At 46.1% G+C, this 18,601-nt stretch overlaps 1 protein-coding gene across 1 annotated transcript in view; it reads right to left on the reverse strand.

Moving 5' to 3' along the window:
- LOC123020134 (zinc finger protein 883-like) overlaps window positions 1-17,996 on the reverse strand; it is a 163,832-nt gene extending 145,836 nt beyond the window's left edge. The window contains exons 1-6 of the mRNA XM_044423557.1: window positions 17,940-17,996; window positions 15,695-16,208; window positions 15,245-15,368; window positions 11,978-12,054; window positions 10,074-10,194; window positions 5,299-7,502 (exon numbers count right to left, since the gene is read on the reverse strand). Coding sequence (XP_044279492.1) covers window positions 5,299-7,502; window positions 10,074-10,194; window positions 11,978-12,054; window positions 15,245-15,368; window positions 15,695-16,111 — 2,943 coding nt within the window. The 5' untranslated portion in view covers window positions 16,112-16,208; window positions 17,940-17,996. The remainder of the gene's footprint in view (window positions 1-5,298; window positions 7,503-10,073; window positions 10,195-11,977; window positions 12,055-15,244; window positions 15,369-15,694; window positions 16,209-17,939) is intronic.
- Window positions 17,997-18,601: the final 605 nt, after the last annotated feature.

Genomic DNA, 18,601 nt, shown 5'->3' on the forward strand with positions numbered 1-18,601 from the left:
CGACCCACCGGCGGCGGCGGCGGCGGCGGCTGCAGCGGCGGTCAGGCAAGCCCGGGGCCCCGCCCACTCGGGGGCGGGGCGGCGCGGCCGGTCGCCGGTCTAGGAACGCGGGGTCGCTCGCTTTAACCCCTTCGGCGGCGCGCGGGGCCCCACGCAGGCAGGCCCGCTCGGCGCGTGGAGAGTCCGGAGAGCAGCGTGCAATCTGAGCCGGGGACGCCCTTGTCGCGTAACGCTGCACTTCTCTTCCCCGTCTTTTCCTCCAGCATCAGGGCGCATTCTGTTTAGGCAGTCATTCAAACCCTTACCTTGCTGCTAGATATCCTAAGATCAGCACGCTGTTTAGTTTTTAGCATCTCATTATTCTCTTATTATCATTTCCAGAGAGCTTCGGCTGGGGAGCGGTACAGAAATGAAATAATACCAATTTTTAACACCGTCCGGAGGCCGCAGTTCACAACACAAGCAAGTGAGCAGAGCACGGTCCGTGCAAATGGCGTGCGATCCAATATTAAGCAAGCTTACGATCAAAGCTGTCCCAGCATTGCCGAGCCGCATCCTCGACAGGGCAAGCCGACCAGCCCTAAAGAATAAAATGGATTTAAATCCTCGTGGCATGAAATGCCTGCGCTACCTTTCATTATGAGGTCCAGTTGCATTTCCTCTCTGTGTTTATCGCACTTGTATGTTTTGTGAACCATGTTTTGTGAACTCATGGTTTGTTAACCATGGGCTGTTTGCATTAACCATGGATGTTTTGGCTGGTTATTCCCGGGTTGAGGCCTGTTCAGCGTGGCTTGATTGTTAACCACGAGAATTGTGTGTGTGTTACTCATTGGTCGTCTTGTTGCTGAACCTTCCATGAATGCACATCACTGGGTTGTACTTCCTGCCTTCTGAATCCGTAATCTTGGGTTGCTGGGGGAGAAACAACCCAGAGTTAGGACCCAAGACCTCCCTTTGTTTGATCCTTGCGTTGTTTAGGACCCTGGAAGTGGGTGGTCCCTGGAAGAGCCATGCATTGGGTGCTGGTTTGTTAGAGCCGGCTTCTCCCATACAACAGGGGGGCAGATCAGCACTGAATGGGGCAATTGTAAGGAGTGCTTTGTGTGGTCCTGAAGCTGGATAAGGAATGCCCCATGGGGCTTCTATCTGCCCCCATGCCTGAGGGAGGAACCAAAGGCAAGGGATGCAACATGCAGGACTGGTCATTCCCCCAGCCCCTTGGGAATTCAGATTTGAGCATTTATACTCTTGTCTGACTTTTCATGTTTAAGGATTATTTCAAGCTTCCAGTTTACATGCATCCTCTCAGAGTGAACATGCAAGCTCCCCCTGAATTTCTTTCCTTATTCCATGTATTTTTAGAAAAGTTCACTGTGACATAAGCCAGGGGTCCCCTAATGCGGCAGCTAATGGGTGGTGTAGTGGTTAAAGGTGGGTTCTGAGTTCCAGTCTCCACTCAGCCTTGGGTGACTTTGGGCCAGTCACAGACTCTTCAGGCCAACCTACCTCACAGGGTTGTTTTTGCAAGGATAAGATTAAGAGGAGGAAGTTGCTTAATATTATTATTGTCGCCGTTAATTCCATTTCAGTACTGCCCCACTGCCAAAGCTCTCAGGGTAGTTTAAACTCCGTGAAACCATGGGGGAGGTTACCTGGAGGCATAGACTGAGGTTTTATTAACCTGCAGCTGACAGCTGGCTCCATCGTTCCTTCTTGTCACCTTAAGGTGAGGCAGCAGCAGCTCAGGCTCCTGCCACGATGACGGACAGGATGAGGGCCAATTAACTGAGACTCAGTCCTGGCAAGGCAGAGCAGCTTTTTAAGGATGGTTTGCCTGTCCGGATGAGTGGTATTCAACCGGCTCTGGAAGGAGCTGCTTATCCACTAAAGGAGCAGGTTTAGTGTGGGGGCATTCCTGGATCTGGTCCTGTACTTAAAAACACAGGTGGACCTGGTGGCACGGAGCATCTTTTATCAGCTTAGACAGATATTCCAGCTACATGAACGAGCGCTTATGTCCGTATATGCCCGACCGCCCTTTGAGATCTGCGGGAGAGTCCCTTCTCCGGGAACCCTCCATGAAAGAAATTAGGAGAGTAAGTACTCGGAGGAGGGCTTTCTCTGCGGTGGCGCCCAACCTATGGAATTCACTCCCCAAAGAGGTCCGCCTGGCACCGTCGTTACTGGTTTTTCGGCGCCAGGTAAAGACCTTTTTATTTAAACATCATTTGAATTGTTAAAACATATGATCTGGCCAGGGCAACTTCTTCTTCCTTCTCTTTTCTCCTCCTATATTATTTATTTACTTATTTTATACTGATAATTTTAATTTTATATTATGATGTTTGTAACTCAATGTATTTTTTGTATTTTTGTATTTAATGGTAATTTATTATGTTCTATTGTATTTCAATGTATTTTATTGTGTTGTAAGCCGCCCCGAGGCTTCGGCAAGGGGCGGCATAGAAATGTTATAATAATAATAATAATAATAATAATAATAATAATAATAATAATAATAATACATTCTTACCTGGCCCAGGATAGCTTTGCTAGTTACCTGTGCTTTGGTAACCTCTTGGTTGAATGCCTGCAATGTGTTTGATGTAGGGCTAGCCTTTGAGAACAGTCTGGAAACTTCCGCTGGTCCAAAACACGCCAGCAAGATTGCTAAGGGTTGGAGAGCCAATGTGGGGTAACAGTTAAGAGTTGGGACTCATGCAATCTGGGTTTAGTCCCTGCTCAGCCAGCTTGGTGACTTTGGGCCAGTCACAGACTCTCAGCCCAGGCTACCTCACAGGGTTGTTGTGGGGATAACATTGAGAGGAGGAGGCCGATGTAAGCTGCCTCGCGTTCCTTGGAAAGAAAAAAGGCAGAATATAATTATAATAAATCAGAAAATAGTAGGGGCTGATCAAAGGGATAATAAAAGCCCAGCATTTTATCATCCACACTGGGTCCTTGTCCAAGCCAGATCCAAAGTGCTGTTATTAAAATTCAAAGCTCTAAAAAGCTGGGAGCTTGGTTACCTGAAGGATTGTTTCCTTTCTTACTTACTTGCCTGGACCCTACGATCATCGCTGACCATCTATCTGAGCAATCCCCTGCCGAAGTCCAGTACGTGGTTATGAAAAGGGTCTTTCTTGTTGTGACACCGAGTTATAGAATTAATATTCTGTGTACAAGGAGGCTGTACGCTTTCTAGTGCGTGGCACATGGGAGGGATGCTGCTTGAGCACTGCATGGGATTTGATTTCTGCCAAGTGCTGCACAAATTTATTCTCTTATTTAATTTCTATACCACACAACAGCTGCAATGCTGAGTCCACTTGCCAGCGACTTGGATTCAGGGTTGTGACACAGCTGTCCTGATTCCAGGGAGCTGAGCCCAGGGAATCTGTCATATTCCCACCCTCCAAAAAGATTTCTCCGCATCCCTAGGTGTACACAGGTGTTTGCTGTGGAGAAAGTGGAAAGGGAGACATTTTTCTCACTTTTTAATAATCCTAGAACCCCAAGAGGTCATCCAATGAAACTGATTGGCGGGAGATTCGGGACAGATCAAAGGAAGGATTCTGTTCATACAATTAAACAACAGGAAGCAGTGATGCCCAGCAGTTTGGATGGTTCTAAAGATGGATTGCACACATTCATATAGGAAGAGCCTATTAAGGGCTACTAGTCCTCATGACCATATGCCACCTCCAGTGTCAGAGACAGTATCCTCATGTGTACCACTCACCCAGGAACATGGGTAGGAAGGTCCCCAACTTGTGGGTCTCCCGTGGGCAGCTGGTTAGCCTGGTCTGAGCAGAATGCCGGAGAAGACAAACCTTTGGTTTCATCTAGCAGAGCTTTTGTGACATTGAAGGAGAACATGACAATTAGTAGACTACACCATATTTAATTTGTATAACTTGTGCAAATCCTTCACAAACACTTCCAAAACACCAATTCCCCCTGACTCTTCAAAGGAACCTTATGGATAAATCATTGAGAATGGTTCTGTGATAAGATCTTAGGAACGTGAACATTAAACAACATATATACAAGCAGACAACGTGGCGACTTTCTCTAAAAAGCCAATTTTGCATCACATGAACAGATTTCAAGATGTGGGGCTGCAAATGCTCTTTGCCTGCACAGTGCCAAGATTTCTGTTCCCCCTGATGTTTGCTCCATGCTCTTCCTAAAAGACTCTGATGTGATGTAAGGTTAACCTTGTGTTCCGATTGGTGTCCTTCCTTCCTTCCTTCCTTCCTTCCTTCCTTCCTTCCTTCCTTCCTTCCTGGACTTTGCATGAATTGCCCATCAGCTAAATCCAACAATGTTTGGGAAGTACAGATGGAAGATTTTCCACATGCCACATTTCTCTTCTGTGCAGTCTTGGTTCACCTCAAGCCTTTTTCTTGGACAAAAATTCTTTTCTGAGTCTTAAAAGTTAACTCCCAAGATCCCAATTCCGTATGAAACCGATTCTACATTCCAAACTTTCCATGGTCTGCTGTATCATCTCTTTAATTTAAAACAAAGGAATTAAGTAAAAGGAGCCTTTACTGATTTTGCAATCATTTTTCTCCTATGTGCATTTTTGATGTGAAATTACAGAGTCTCTCTTAATCTAATTCTTTCCATACTCTGAGAATTTAATGGAGTGGTATCAGAGGCAATTGGATTTTTTGGATTCCAGGTCTGCGGTCAGAGACAGTTCCAGTTTCCAGCCCTTCCAGCTGGGAAGTTTAGCTCTGTCTTTTCCCCACCCCGACAACTAGCATAGAAAAAAATCACACCGGCTGCTCTCTGAGGTTGGGAAAGCAACCTCGGAGAGGGGTAAAACAGGACAGCTCACATGCAGAACTGGAGGAGACTGCAGCAGCCAGGAGATCAGGTATCCCAAGGGTGGTTCAGCTTCTTCCTTCCAACCTCTAAGCCACCACGTGAAACTCCAGAATGGGAGGTACAGGGAGGAAAATTTCTCCTCTGCTGCTTTCTTTCTCTGTGCATTGGATGAATGTGAGCCTCCACATTCATAGGCTTGCGTTCACCTCTGTAGGATTCTGCCCTAATGTTTTTTCCCTTGTGTGAATTCTTTGGTGTGCTCTACGGTGAGTGAAGCCCTTTCCACATGGCACACATTTAAACAGTTTCTCCCCTGTGTGAATTCTTCAGTGTGCAATAAGGTGCCAGCTCTGAATGCATCTCTTTCCATACTCCAGGCATATAAATGGTTTCTCCTACATCTGACTTTTTTGGTGTCCCGTAAGGTATGAGAACTGAGTGGAGCTCTTTCCACACCTTAAAGGGCTTTTCCCCTGTGTGACTTTTTTGGTGAGAAGTAAGATGTGTCTTCTGGTTGAATGTTTTCCCACACTCCAGGCATGTAAATGGTTTCTCCCCTGTGTGTATTCTTTGGTGAGAAGTGAGATACGTCTTCCGAGTGAAACTTTTCCCACACTCCAAGCACTTATAAGGTTTCTCCCCTGTGTGGATTCTTTTATGGTCTGTGAGGGTTGTGCTTCTATTGAAACTCTTTCCACAGTCCAGGCATTTAAATGGTTTCTCCCCCGTGTGGCTTCTCTGATGGTACACCAGGCCTGAGTATGTACTGAAGCTCTTTCCACATTCCCAGCATTTATATGGTTTCCCCCCGGTGTGGATCCTTCGATGGTACATGAGGCTTGCGAGTGTACTGAAACTTTTTTCACATTCCAAGCATTTAAATGGGTTCTCCCCCGTGTGTGATTCCTGATGAGAAGTTAGGTACGCTATCTGACTGAAACTGTTTCCACAATCTAAGCACTGAAACGGTTTCTCTGGGGTGTGATTTTTTGGGTGTGCCATGAGTTGTGAGTCCCAACTGAAGCTTGTTCCACTTTCCAAATCTTTAAATGGCTTCTCCTGTACATGAATTCTTCGGTGAGAAGTGAGATATTTCTTCCGGGTGAAACTTTTCCCACAGTCCAAGCATTGATACTCCCCTGTGTGAATCCTTCTGTGGTCCGTGAGGGTAGTCTTTCTGTTGAAACTTTTTCCACAGTCCAGGCATTTAAAAGGTTTCTCTCCTGTGTGGCTCCTTTGATGGTACAGAAGGCCTGAGTCTGTACCGAAGCTCTTTCCACATTCCCAGCATTCATATGGTTTCCCCCCAGTGTGGATTCTCCGATGGTACATAAGGTTTGCATGAGCACTGAAACTCTTCTCACATTCTGAGCATTTAAACAGATTCTTCTCAGTGTGACTTCCTTGGTGAGAAGTTAGGTATGCCAACTGGCTGAAACTCTTCCCACACTCTAAGCACTTAAATGGTTTCTCCTGGGTGCGACTTTTTCGGTGCGCCACAAGGTCAGAGTTCCATGTGATGCTGGTTCCAGATTCCAAAACTTTCAACGGCTTCTCCCGTTTGTGAATTCTTTGGTGAGAAGTGAGATATTTCTTCTGAGTTAAACTTTTCCCACACTCCAAGCACTGATACTCTCCTGTGTGGATTCTCCGATGTTCTGTGAGGGTTGTCCTTCTATTGAAACTCTTCCCACAGTCTGAGCATTTAAAAGGTTTCTCTCCTGTGTGGCTCCTTTGATGGTACAGAAGGCCTGAGTCTGTACCGAAGCTCTTTCCACATTCCCAACATTTATATGGTTTCCCCCCGGTGTGGATTCTCCGGTGGTACATAAGGTTTGCACGTGTCCTGAAACTCTTCTCACATTCCAAGCATTTAAATGAGTTCTTCTTTGTGTGAGTTCCTTGATGAGACGTTAAGTATGCTAGCTGACTGAAACCCTTTCCGCACTCTAAGCATTTAAATGGTTTCTCCTGCATCTGATTTTTTCGGTGTGTTATAAGGTGCGAATTCCTACTAAAGCTCGTTCCGGATTCCAAATGCAGAAATGGCTTCTCCCGTGTGTGCATCCTTCGATGGTACATGAGGGTTGTGTTTCTGTTGAAGCTCTTTCCACACTCTAAGCATTTATAAGGTTTCTTCCCTATGTGGATTATTTTAGGCGAGACAGCTGTCTCTCTCCTTTTAAGCCGTTTCTCACGCACCAAGGATTTAAATGCTTCCTCTCCTGTATGAATTCCTTCATGGGAAGTAAGGGATTTCCTAGAAAGGAAGTTCTTTCCACACTCCGAACATTTAAATTGTTTTTTCCCTGTGTGAATCCTTTGATGGGAAGTAAGGTATTTTTGAAAACTGAATGTCTTAGCACACTCAGAGCATTTGAACCGTTTCCCCCCTGTGCTAGTTCTCCTATTAAAATTAAGATCTGATTTATCACTGGATTCACTCCCATCCAAAAGACCCTTACACATTTCCTTTCCTTTAAGTCCTCCTTCTCCTGAGTTTTCACAGGTGTCACTACCCTGAGAAGCCGAGAATGTGTCCCTTCTGTTTTCTTTTGTTTCAGTTACTGTCCTCTCCACTTCTTCACATTTGAACAGAGTTCCTTCAAACGTGACCCTGCGTAGTGCTCCTTCAATCTTGCTGTCATAAGCATCATTTCCTAGAAAGACACGAAACAACCAGTAAGAGCACAAAGGATAAGCTGGGCATGAAAGCAAAGGATTAATCCTAATCCTTAATGGTCATCGTGTAGCAGAGACACCATTCAGTTAAGGAAAAAGGAAAGATGGGATCAGGTTTGGCTCACCTGGACAGGCAGAACCTGACAATAGCAATCCACACCCCAGTAACCTCACATCTGGACTACTGTAATGCATTCTGCATGGGGCTGCCCTTGGAAATGAATAGGGCAGTTTCCTATGAGGAAGGACTGGTAGGCAAGATCATGTAACACCAGTCTTTTATCGTCTACTCTGGTTACCAATTCAAGTCCAGGCCTGCTTTAAGGTCCTCACATTACCATGTAAAGCCCTAAAGATTTAGGGCCCGAATATCTGAAGGAACATCTCCTTCCATATATGCCTACCCAGCCCTTAAGATCATCCACTGAGGTCCTTCTTTGAGAGCCACCTTTAAAAGATGTAAGGCCACTAGGACCTTTTCAGCTGTGGTGCCCCAACTGTGGAATCAGCTCTCCACAGAGGGGCACCTGGCACCAACACTTTATGCAAAACCCTTTTTATTTTCCCAGTGTTTTAATTGCTAAATAAGAAAAAAAAGTGCCATTTTATACTGTCATTGGATCACTATGGACTGTTTATTATTTGTCTATTTATGTATTTTATTTGAACTGGTTTCGGACTGGTATGTTATGGTCTATATTATCACACATATACTATGTTGTATTGCTTCACTGTATAGGGTCTTCTTTTAATTTTTATTGTAAACCGTTTGGAAAGCCTTTTGGCTAACATAGACGGTATGAAAAGCTTTCATAAATTAATCTGCTCTGTTCAGCTCTTTCTCTCCCTCAGCTTCTTCCTTAAAAGCTGGCTGTCATAGGAGAATTATGCAAACCACCTTGAGTTCCTTAAAAGGAAAAAAAAAGGGAAGTAAATATAATAAATGTTTAAAACTTTGTAATTCTAAGAATGGGAACCTAGGATTACTTTAACTCTCTTCCCTCATTGTTCCTTTTTCATTTTGTGTCAGGTCTTACAAATTTAGGAATGGTCGTGCTTGGTATTGATCCTGTGTTGTGTCATAAGCAATCCTGCCCACTTTATAGCCCCTTCTACATTCAAGCTATTTTATGAACACACTAAAAAGGACTGTTCACAATAGATATTTACTGGCATCATGCTGGTCACATCCCTCTATTGTTTCCATTTTTTTTTTCAACCCAGTAGTAATCCATCTTCTTTCTTTTTACATCTGTTAGGGTTTGCTCAGGTCAGCTGTCAAAAGCCTTTTGAAAATCCAAGTAAACAAAGTCTACCAGATTATCATATCCACATATTTGTTGAGCTTTTCAAAGAACTCTAAAACATGACTCAGGCAAGATTTAGCCTCGCAAAAGCCATGCAGACGCTGCTTCAGCAGGACTTGTCCTTCTATCTGCTAAATGATTCTGTCTTTAGTAACACTTTCGACCAAATTATTTGCAAACTTGCAACAGACATTAAGCCAACTAGTCTATAACTTCTTGGAACCCTTGTTTGATCCTTCCTTTTATTTCTCCAGAATTTCCCAGCCAGTAGCTTCATGAGATGATGCCTTTAAGTCCTAATATTATGAAAGAGGGAGAAAAACCTCTCCTTATCCACTTTTTCCACACCAGGCATAGTTTTATAGTTTTATACCTCCCTTTCATGTCTCCCTTTGTTTGTTTTTTTTCATCCTAAGCTAAACTGCCTTGATTTTATTTTGAATAACTGATAATTTTTTATTGATTTATTTTATTAAAACATTTTTATGCTGCCCCATTCGCCGAAGCCTTGGGGCGGCTTACAACAATAAGTAAAATAATCATAATCATAAATTAAAAATATAAACATTAGAATAAAATATAAACATACCAGATAAAATAAGCCGCCCTGGCCAGATAAAATACAGTTATTAATCTAAAACAAACGAACAAACCTTAAACAAACAAACAAAACCCAAACACTCTCAGATGCTCTAACCTTGACAGGAATCAGTGGCAAGAGAAACAATAGGTCAGAATGAAATTAAATTACAATGAGAGTAGAAGAAACAGAAAACAGAACCCAGAAGGTTTGTTTTTAACCAAACACTGTAACCTCTGATCTTGAGATAAGCAATGCTGGCAAAGTTTGCAGATAAAAGAACATGAAGAACTTTGGAAAAGTACCAAATATTGAGCTAAGCGTTTGCTATGCTTTCTGTTTTGTATACACTTCTGGCAGACAGTCAAATGATGCAGATTCTTGCAGTCTAACACACACGCATGTTTCTGGGGGACGTTCTAATAAAGCCACATATACGTTTTTTTAACTTCCCAGCATGTCTGACTGTTTATTTGCTACTGACATCTGGAGATGGTCTGGTCAGTTTTGGTTGCCCTTCTTCCTTTTCCCACCATCTTCCTGCAAGAAGATGTGTACATTATGGGCTGAAATATCACAAAAATGCAGAGGGGGGGGGACACCCTGCTGTCTTTTAGCATTTATGAAGTGATGTTATCAACCGAGGGAAGGAAGAGTCTTACCCAAGGAGGCCACCATATCGAAAGCTTCTTCCATGACTTGTCCATGCAGAGCTTTTTGGTCCAGGTCCAGCAAAGCCCATTCTGCCTCCGAGAAATGCACAGTCACATCCACAAAGGTTACCTGAAAGAAGAAATATCACCTGTGAGCAGAAAATGCTAACAGTTCTTTTCCTTCTAAACACCAGCAGAAAAATAAACATACACTCAGAAAGTTCAGGTGTGGCATTCACAGGTCCCTTGGTTGCAGGAGTCCCTCAGCTTCTGCAATCTGTAAGCGCATTTGGGAATTTACAAAAGTTACCACACTGGTAACTTCCTGGTTGGATTACTGTAATGTGCTCTATGCGGGGCTGCCCTTGAAGACGGTCCGGATACTTCAACTGCTTCAGAATAGAGCTGCCAGGATGTTAACGGGGACCGGCCGGTTTTCACATATAACGCCAGTCCTCTACTGGTTAGACTGGTTACCAGTTGGAGTCCGGGCCCAAATTAAGGTGCTGGTGATGACCTATAAAGCCCTAAATGGCTTGGCGCTGGGATACCTGAAGGAGCGGCTCCCTCCCTATGTGCCCTCCAGCCCCTTGAGATCTGAAGTGGGGGTCCTGCTCCAGGAGCCCTCCTTGAAGGAGATCAAGAGGATGGCTACCCAGAGAAAGGCCTTCTCTGCAGTGGCACCCCGACTATGGAATACGTTCCCCAGAGAGGTTTGCCTGGTGCCAACATTATATTCTTTTTGGTGTCAGGCAAAAACCTTTCAATTTTCCTGTCATTTTAATGTTTAATTGATTTTAACTGGGGTTTTAGTATATTAATGGTTGGATTCTGTGGGGTTTGTTTTATTCTACTTATTTATTGTAAGCCATCCCAAGACATTCTATACAGGACGGGAGAGAAAAGCTTTAAATAAATAAAATAAAATAAAATAAAATAAAATAAAATAAAATAAAAATTTGCTATGGGCACTGACACAAAATGGCTCCCGTGAAGGAGTCATCTAGTCACATAGTGGCTATCGAGGAGGCTTGGCTAGTCAAAATATTAGGTGGGGGATGAAGCAGTGATGCTAAAGGCTGAGAGGGAGGGGGAAATGGAAAGAGCTTCTTTCTCTCCCTCCCCATGTTCTGCTCCCAGCATCTAGCTTGCCATTTCCCTCCCTGCAGGTCTGGGACTTGGGCAATCCGGGTTCAAGTCCCCACTCAGTCATGGAGCCCACTGGGTGACTTTGAGCCAGTCACAGGCTCTCAGCCCAGCCTACCTCACAGGGTTGTTGTGGTGGGGATAAGAGTGAATTATGTCAGCTGCCTGGTGTTCCTTGAAAGGAAAAAGGCAGGATATAAATGATTTTTTAAATCAAAAATCTTTCCCTCAGCCTCCTTTTCTCTCCCTGCTCCAAGCTATCACCTTGGCCCTTTCCCCCCCACTCACCGGCTTCGCTTGCAGTTTCTCTTCACTCCCCGTCTGCAGCCTCACTATTTCGTTCCCGTCTCCATCCCGAACCATCTGTTTTCACCCTCTTTCTCTTTATTGACTCTTTTTCTGGCTTCTCTCATCTTTGCCTCACCCCACCTCCAACCTTTGCCTTTTTCTCTCTTCTGCACCTTTATTTTACTTTCTCTGCCTGCACGCCGAACAGCTAATCGGAGACTAATTTGGGAACAGGAGGGGCGAACAGGCACCCTACTGTTTTTCCATTTTTATTTCCTTTTTTCCCTTCCAGAGCAGCAGGAGCTTCGTGCGTACCAAGGTGAGGGGCTTTGTGGGAGGCGTCTCCAGAAACCACGGGGAAGACGCGTGCCTTTGCAAGCCACAAAAACATAAACGTGAGCCGAGTAGGCCAAAGGAGGTAAGAGGGAAAAGCTCTCAGCCTGGCCTCTTCTCAGTCCCAAAGTTATCAATCCCCCTACCTGATTTGCTTGGACAGAATCTGTTAACAGCCCGTCATGCAAGCTGGTCGATTTTGCCTGCCTCCTCTGTCCACCACCTGTGAGGGATATAAAAATGGAAAGGAAAATTTATTTATGCTTTTCTTTCCAACCCAAGCCTCCCCGCTCCTGGGCGAATATACGCAAACCGCTCCAGCCACCGACGACAGGAACTTATTTAGAGGGTAACCGCGAGCTTCTCTGAGTCCAAACGTTTCTTAAGAAAAGAAATCCCCTAACAGCCCCAGAGTAACCCCAGATCGGCCCAGTACGCAGCTGCTGTTTATTTATTTTATTTATTTATTAAAACATTTTTATGCCACCCCATTCGCCGAAGCCTCGGGGCGACTTACAACAATACGTCAGTTCATCATAAGTAAAAATTAAAATATATACATTAAAATAAAATACAACTATACAATATAAAATATAAAATAAGCCGCCCTGGCTGTTAAGAAGGCCAGTGTGGTGTAGTGGTGAAGAGCATGGGACTGGGACTCAGAGGATCTGGGTTCGAGTCCCTGCTCAGCCATGGAGCCAACTGGGTGACTTTGGGCCAGTCACACTCTCAGCCCAACCTACCTCACAGGGTTGTTGTTGTTGTGGGGATAAGATGGAGGAGGAGAATGATGTAAGCTGCCTTGAGCCCTTTGTAGGAAAAAGGCAAGATATAAATCGAAAAAGAAAGGAAGGAAGGAAGGAAGGAAGGAAGGAAGGCAGGCAGGCAGGCAGGCAGGCAGGCAGGCAGGCAGGCAGGCAGGCAGGCAGGCAGGCAGGCAAACTCCAGGCATAAATAGGAGAGGAACTGAAAATTAAAACTCCCAAGCGTGTACTCGGCTTCTGCAAATCCTTGGTGAAACTCGTATACAGTTCTAGTCAGTGCACTAAAAAGGACATTTGAGAGCTGGAAAAAGGGTTAAGGAAGGCAAGTGAAATGATTAAGGGGTTGGAGGAGCTCCCCTGTGACGGACACTTGGGGTTTGGGGTTGTTTAGCTCAGAAAAAATGCCAGTAAGGGAAGACATGATGAAGGTGTAAAAAAAATATGCATGGTGGAGAGAAAGTGGAGAGAAAGACATTTTCTCCCACTTTCATAATCCTGGAACCCAAAGGGATTATCCCGTGAAGCTGATGGGCGAGAGATTCAGGACAGATCCAAGGAAGGACTTTTTTCACACAGCACAGAGTTAAACTGTGGGCTTCACTTCCACAAATGTAGTGGTGGTGAATAGTTCAGGTGGGAATAAAGCCATCCATGGTTACTAGTCCTCATGGATCTATGCTAGTATCAAAAGCAGTTGCTGGGGAACATGGTCGGAAGGTGCTGTTGCCCTTCTAACACCTTTAAATAAGGCAGAGCTACTAGTCCTCATGACTGTTTGTTTCTTTAGAGTTTTTGTATGTCATCCCATCGCTTATAGCCTCGGGACGGCTCACATAAATATAGTATAAAATACCATTAAAATCTGGAAACACCCTGGCTGCACAATTAAAACATATAGATATTAAACGTTATTAAAATATGTTTTAAATAAAAAGGTCTTAGCCCGGCGCTGAAAAACAAATAATGACGGTGCCAGGTGGACCTCTTTAGGGAGCGCATTCCACAGACTACCTGCGAGCTCCAGTGTCAGAGGCAGCTGGGTTCTGCTGATGTTCTTCTGTGCGTTAGGGGAGCTGACTGGCTGTTGGGAGGAAAGGAAACTGGGGGAATGGAGAGTGGACTCCAGCGGCTGGAGCCCAGAATGGAAACACTTCTCACTGCAACTTCCTGTTGCAGGGCTCTACTTTTTATTATATTTCCAGAGCAAATTTAACCCAGAATGACACTTGTGATTCCTTATATATAAGAGCAGAAGAAAAGCCATGCTGGATCAGGCCCTTGGTTCATTCCACACACACGGTGGCAAACCAGCTGCCCACGGGATCCTTCCAGCAGGATGGGAGCAAGACCTCCTTCTGCCCAGCTCCTCAGCAGGGGGTGAGAGCAGGTGAGCCACCTCTGGCGAAGGAGGGAGCACATGGCCAGCAGGGCTAGTAGTCACAGATGGCCCCCTCCTCCATGAACCTGTCCAATCCCCCTTTAAAGTGATCAAATCGGCAGCCGGCACCACTTCCCGTGGCAGCAAATGCCATAGTTTAACCAAACTTTCTGTGATGAAGGACTTTTTATTTATTTATTTATTTATTTATTTATTAAAACATTTTTATGCCGCCCCATTCACCGAAGCCTCGGGGCGGCTTACAACAATAAATAAAAGTAATTATAATATAAATTACAATAAATATAAACATTAAAAATCCAAAAAATTCCTTTTATCTGCTCCAAACCTGCCACCCATCAGCTTCACAGGACGACCCCTTTGGGTTCGAGTGTTACGGGAGAGGGAGAAAAATATCTTCCTGTCTCCTTTCTCCACCACACCAGGCATTTAACTCATCTGCCTTCCAAGCAAACCAGTGCAAACCAGTCACTCCAGCAAAAGGCCTGAACAAGGGAACAATATCGCCAGGACTTCCCAGGTTTTTCTTCAGCTTGTTTGTGTGCTTGGTGGGACACACACAAATCCCACTGAGCCCTCGCAACTGGCACCACACTCCAATCCCTTCCAGAGTGGGAGGAAGGAACCGTCTGTGCACTTGAGCCGAGATACCAGTCCACGGGAGCGATCCTTCCATCCCATCTTTTATCCTTTGCACGCACCTTGCATTTTCCACACCTCGGCTTCTCTGCAGCCGTGTACAGAAAAGGCTGACTCAGGTTCTCTACCCAAACTCGCTTTTTTATTTATTTATTTATTTATTTATTTATTTATTTATTTATTTAAACGTTTTTATGCCGCCCCATTCGCCGAAGCCTCGGGGCAGCTTACAACAATAAATTAGGTCCATATAAATAACATTAGAATACATTAAAATAAAATACATTAGAATAAAATAAGGCTTTTGTGAAGTGTTGATCTGAGCAGTGTACATTCTAATACTGTAGGGGAAAAAGCATTTACTAAAGACACAAATTCCCCCCCCCCCCAAATGAGATCAGGAGAATGCGAAAGCAGGCTGCATGTTTCAGGCAAGCTCATGAACAGAAAACCTAGCTGGAAAATGCACCTTTATTTATTTTTGTTTATTGACTTAATTATTTCTGTTTATAGCCCACTTTTTTCCTCTTGCAGGGAAACCAAGGTCACACAGAGCCCTTCTCCATTACATAAGAGCCCCAATAACCACATTAGCTAGAAATCCTTACCCAGTGAGGTGATGGTATCGCCGTGAGCTCCTTGCATGACCAGTTCAGACTCTAGCCCATGTTTGGCGTCCACTGAATCCTGCCCAGTCTCAGGACACTGAGTGGCGACTTCAATAAACATGCCCTGTACCCAAAAGAGCAGCACGGATCAGAAAGGGAGAGGGGAAAGGAGAGAGAGAAAGAGAGAGAATTTTTAAAAGGAGGAGTTTTATATTGTATTTTTATATTTGTATTGTACTTTTCTATTTTGTAAGCTGCCCTGAGTGCTTGGCAATAGGACGGGATATAATGCCTGTGATGATGATGATGATGAGGATGATGATGATGGAAAAGTTTGGGGTGGGTGCTGAGCCAGGTTCTCCTTTGCTGGTGTCCACACAACAGTGAGGAATGGGTGGGGGTCTTCCCTTAGAAATATTTGCAGCCCACCCAAATTAGTGATGCTCTTACCACCGGTGGCTGCTGCTGTTGCTTGTCCTCTGCCCGACTCCGGAGGAAACGTTCCGCTAGCGCCACAGCCTGAGAGCTGGTCTCCGGCCCACATTCTCTCACCCAGTTCTTCATCCCCACGGGAAGGATGGTCAGGAATTTCTCCAGGACAATCAGGTCCAGAATTTGGAGTTTCGTGTGCTGTTCGGGTTTGAGCCACTGATGGCAGATGTCATGGAGTCGGTTGCAGATACCTCGGGGCCCCTCGGCCTCCTGGTAGCAGAAGGACGTGAAGCAGTCGTGGTGATCTTCTGAGCTGGACGTGGCCTCATTCTGGATCTTCTGCATGGTCCTTTCCCAGAAAGCTTTGCTGCCCCCAGCCTTGACAACATCGGCACCTTTCCCTGCTCCTAGGTCAGCTGTGCCTCGCTCTTCCATCTTTGATCTGGGCTCCTGGAGAACCAGCTGTGCTGGGCTTCTGGGGGTTCAGCCAATGTCTTCCTCAGGATCGCCTGAACAGCAGTGCCGTTTACTTCTGCAACACAAACACACTGTCCCGTGAATGGCCCGTTACATTCTTGGAGTAGGATGCTTTGCTACACACAAATGCACACAAAATGAGCCAGTCTGCACAACACGATGGCTCACCGTGGGTTAATTAACCCATGATTAAACCTGGCATGTGTGGCTATTTTGAATAAGCCAGCTCTGATCGGGGCAATCAGGGATTACATTTTGTTGTGTGAACCCCAGCTACTGTGAGTGAATGGAGAGTTAAACATTTAACCCAACCACTAAGTGTGGGCTATTTAACCCTTGGTCAACCCCCAGTGGCTGGGTTTGCACACCGTGCCACAATCCCTGATGGCAAGTTGCCTGTTTCAATTAACCTACGCTAACATGCCCTGTTGAACAAAGCATAGTTTGATTTTGCATAGCGGCTCCACCGTTTTCCTCTAGGGAAGACAAATGACTTTGGGCCAGTCACAGACTCTCAGCCCAACCCACCTCACAGGGTTGTTGTTGTGGGTATAAGATGGAGGAGGAGAATGATGTAAGCTGCCTTGAGCCCTTTGTAGGAAAAAGGCAGGATATAAATCCAAAAATAAATAAATAAATAAAATGAATGCAAGGCAGCTCGTGTATTGCTAAAAAAAAAAAAAGAGGAACTGCATTACCAAACCAGGCCAGAAAAGACGCCAGTTTGCATAACCTTTGCAACTGCAGAAATGCACATGTAGAAAGAATTACTACAAATTGGATGTGGGCAACTTGTAGCCCTACGGATGTTTTTGCCTACAAGCCCCAAGAGCCGTGCCCAGCATAGCAAAGGTGTGAAATGAGATGTTCTCGCATTTTCATGGCATGTTAACATGTTTTAATCATTGTAATCTATTTTTAACTTCTGTGGGAGCTGCCTCGCATGCCATATTTTGCTGGAACGGTGGGGAAGAAATGAAATCCTAATCTGAACTGCAGGCAAAAATATCAAAAGCACCTCAAGTTATTCTCTCCCGATTTATACAGAAGTGCAATGTTTCTCGCCCTAGAGAGGAAAACAGATCGGGCCTGAATACCTGCTGCTCGGTTGTTTGTTGCTCAGATGCATCTAGGTGCAAAATTTAGAAATAAAAATTATAGAGATGCAGCGTACTAAAGCAGGAAGACCAGGTGAGCTCCGGGTCGTGCTCAGCCGGCTGTCATTATTGGGGGCCACTTCAAGTCCCCCTCCACGCTCCCTTTTTAGGGTTCTTTGACCTTCCATCGGAGGAGCCACGGGCACCAAATCAAGGACCACCCTCTCCCCCCCCCCGCAAAACAGGACTGCAAAGCAGAACATCTGGACACAGCGAAGGGGCAGGAGGGTCTCTCCAGATGTTTGGGACGGGGATTCTCCGCATGGCCAAGCGGCAGGGAGGCTGCGGGCTGAAGCCCAAACATCCGCAGCTCTCGCAGCCCACGCGTGTCCTTGGGGAAAGGAAGACTGGGGGGGGGGGGAGAGACTGGGGGGGGGAGGCAGCTTCCCCCAGGCCCGCCGCCCGCCTTCCTCCAGCACGAAAGCCAAAGCCAGCCAGCCAGCCTCGCTGCCCCCGCTCGGACTGCCCCCCGCCCCCCTCCCTGCCCTGCAGTCCCTCGACAGCCCCCCTTCCTCTGGGGGGAAACCGGCCCGAAACCGATCGCGGCTGCCCCCCGCACCTGGGGGGCTCGGGGCCCCCCCTTCCCGCGCCCGCCCGGGGGGAGGACGGCCAGCGAGCCCGCCACGCACTTGCGGATGCAGCGCGGCGCGCGTCCCCTTCGCCGCGGGGCCAAAGCCCAGCCGCCGCCGCCGCCGCCGCTCCCGGGGCCGCCGCCGCTGCAAGGGGGGAGCCTGACACCCCTCCCCACCCCATGGATCGGGAGGGGGCCGAGCAGGAAGCCGCTTCTCTAGGAATCCGCACTTCCTCTCTTTAACCCCTTCGACAGGCTCGGGCCGGAGAGAGCAGCGCCCGCGTTTCGTAACAAGTGGAAGGGCGCCTGCCCGCCGCAGGAAATGAGCTCTCCACCGGGGGCGGGATTCAGACGTGCGGTAAGCCCGGGTTGGGCAAGGGGCTTCTTTCTTTCCCATTTTGATTCGTATTTCCTTCTCTGTATCGCCCCATAGCCCAAGCTCTCGGGGCGGTTTGCAACCATTCATCCCAGGTATGGTACCAAAAATGCAAATGTGTTAAACTGTAGATACACTCAAAGGCAGTATAAAATTTGCCATGCATAATTTAAGGCAGTTTAAGTATTTAAAATAATTCTGATGAAACCTGCTTGTGTTACAACTGCTGATGCGCCCCCATGGAAGTCCCTTAGGAGAAGAGGGCAGTTTTAACCTGATGCCAAAGAGATGACAGCATTGGCACCAGGTGAGCCTCAGAGGGGAGAGCGTTCCAAAATTGGGGG

The sequence above is a fragment of the Varanus komodoensis genome, unplaced genomic scaffold (assembly GCF_004798865.1).
Source record: "Varanus komodoensis strain SLA01 unplaced genomic scaffold, ASM479886v1 scaffold141, whole genome shotgun sequence".
Lineage (NCBI taxonomy): Eukaryota > Metazoa > Chordata > Lepidosauria > Squamata > Varanidae > Varanus > Varanus komodoensis.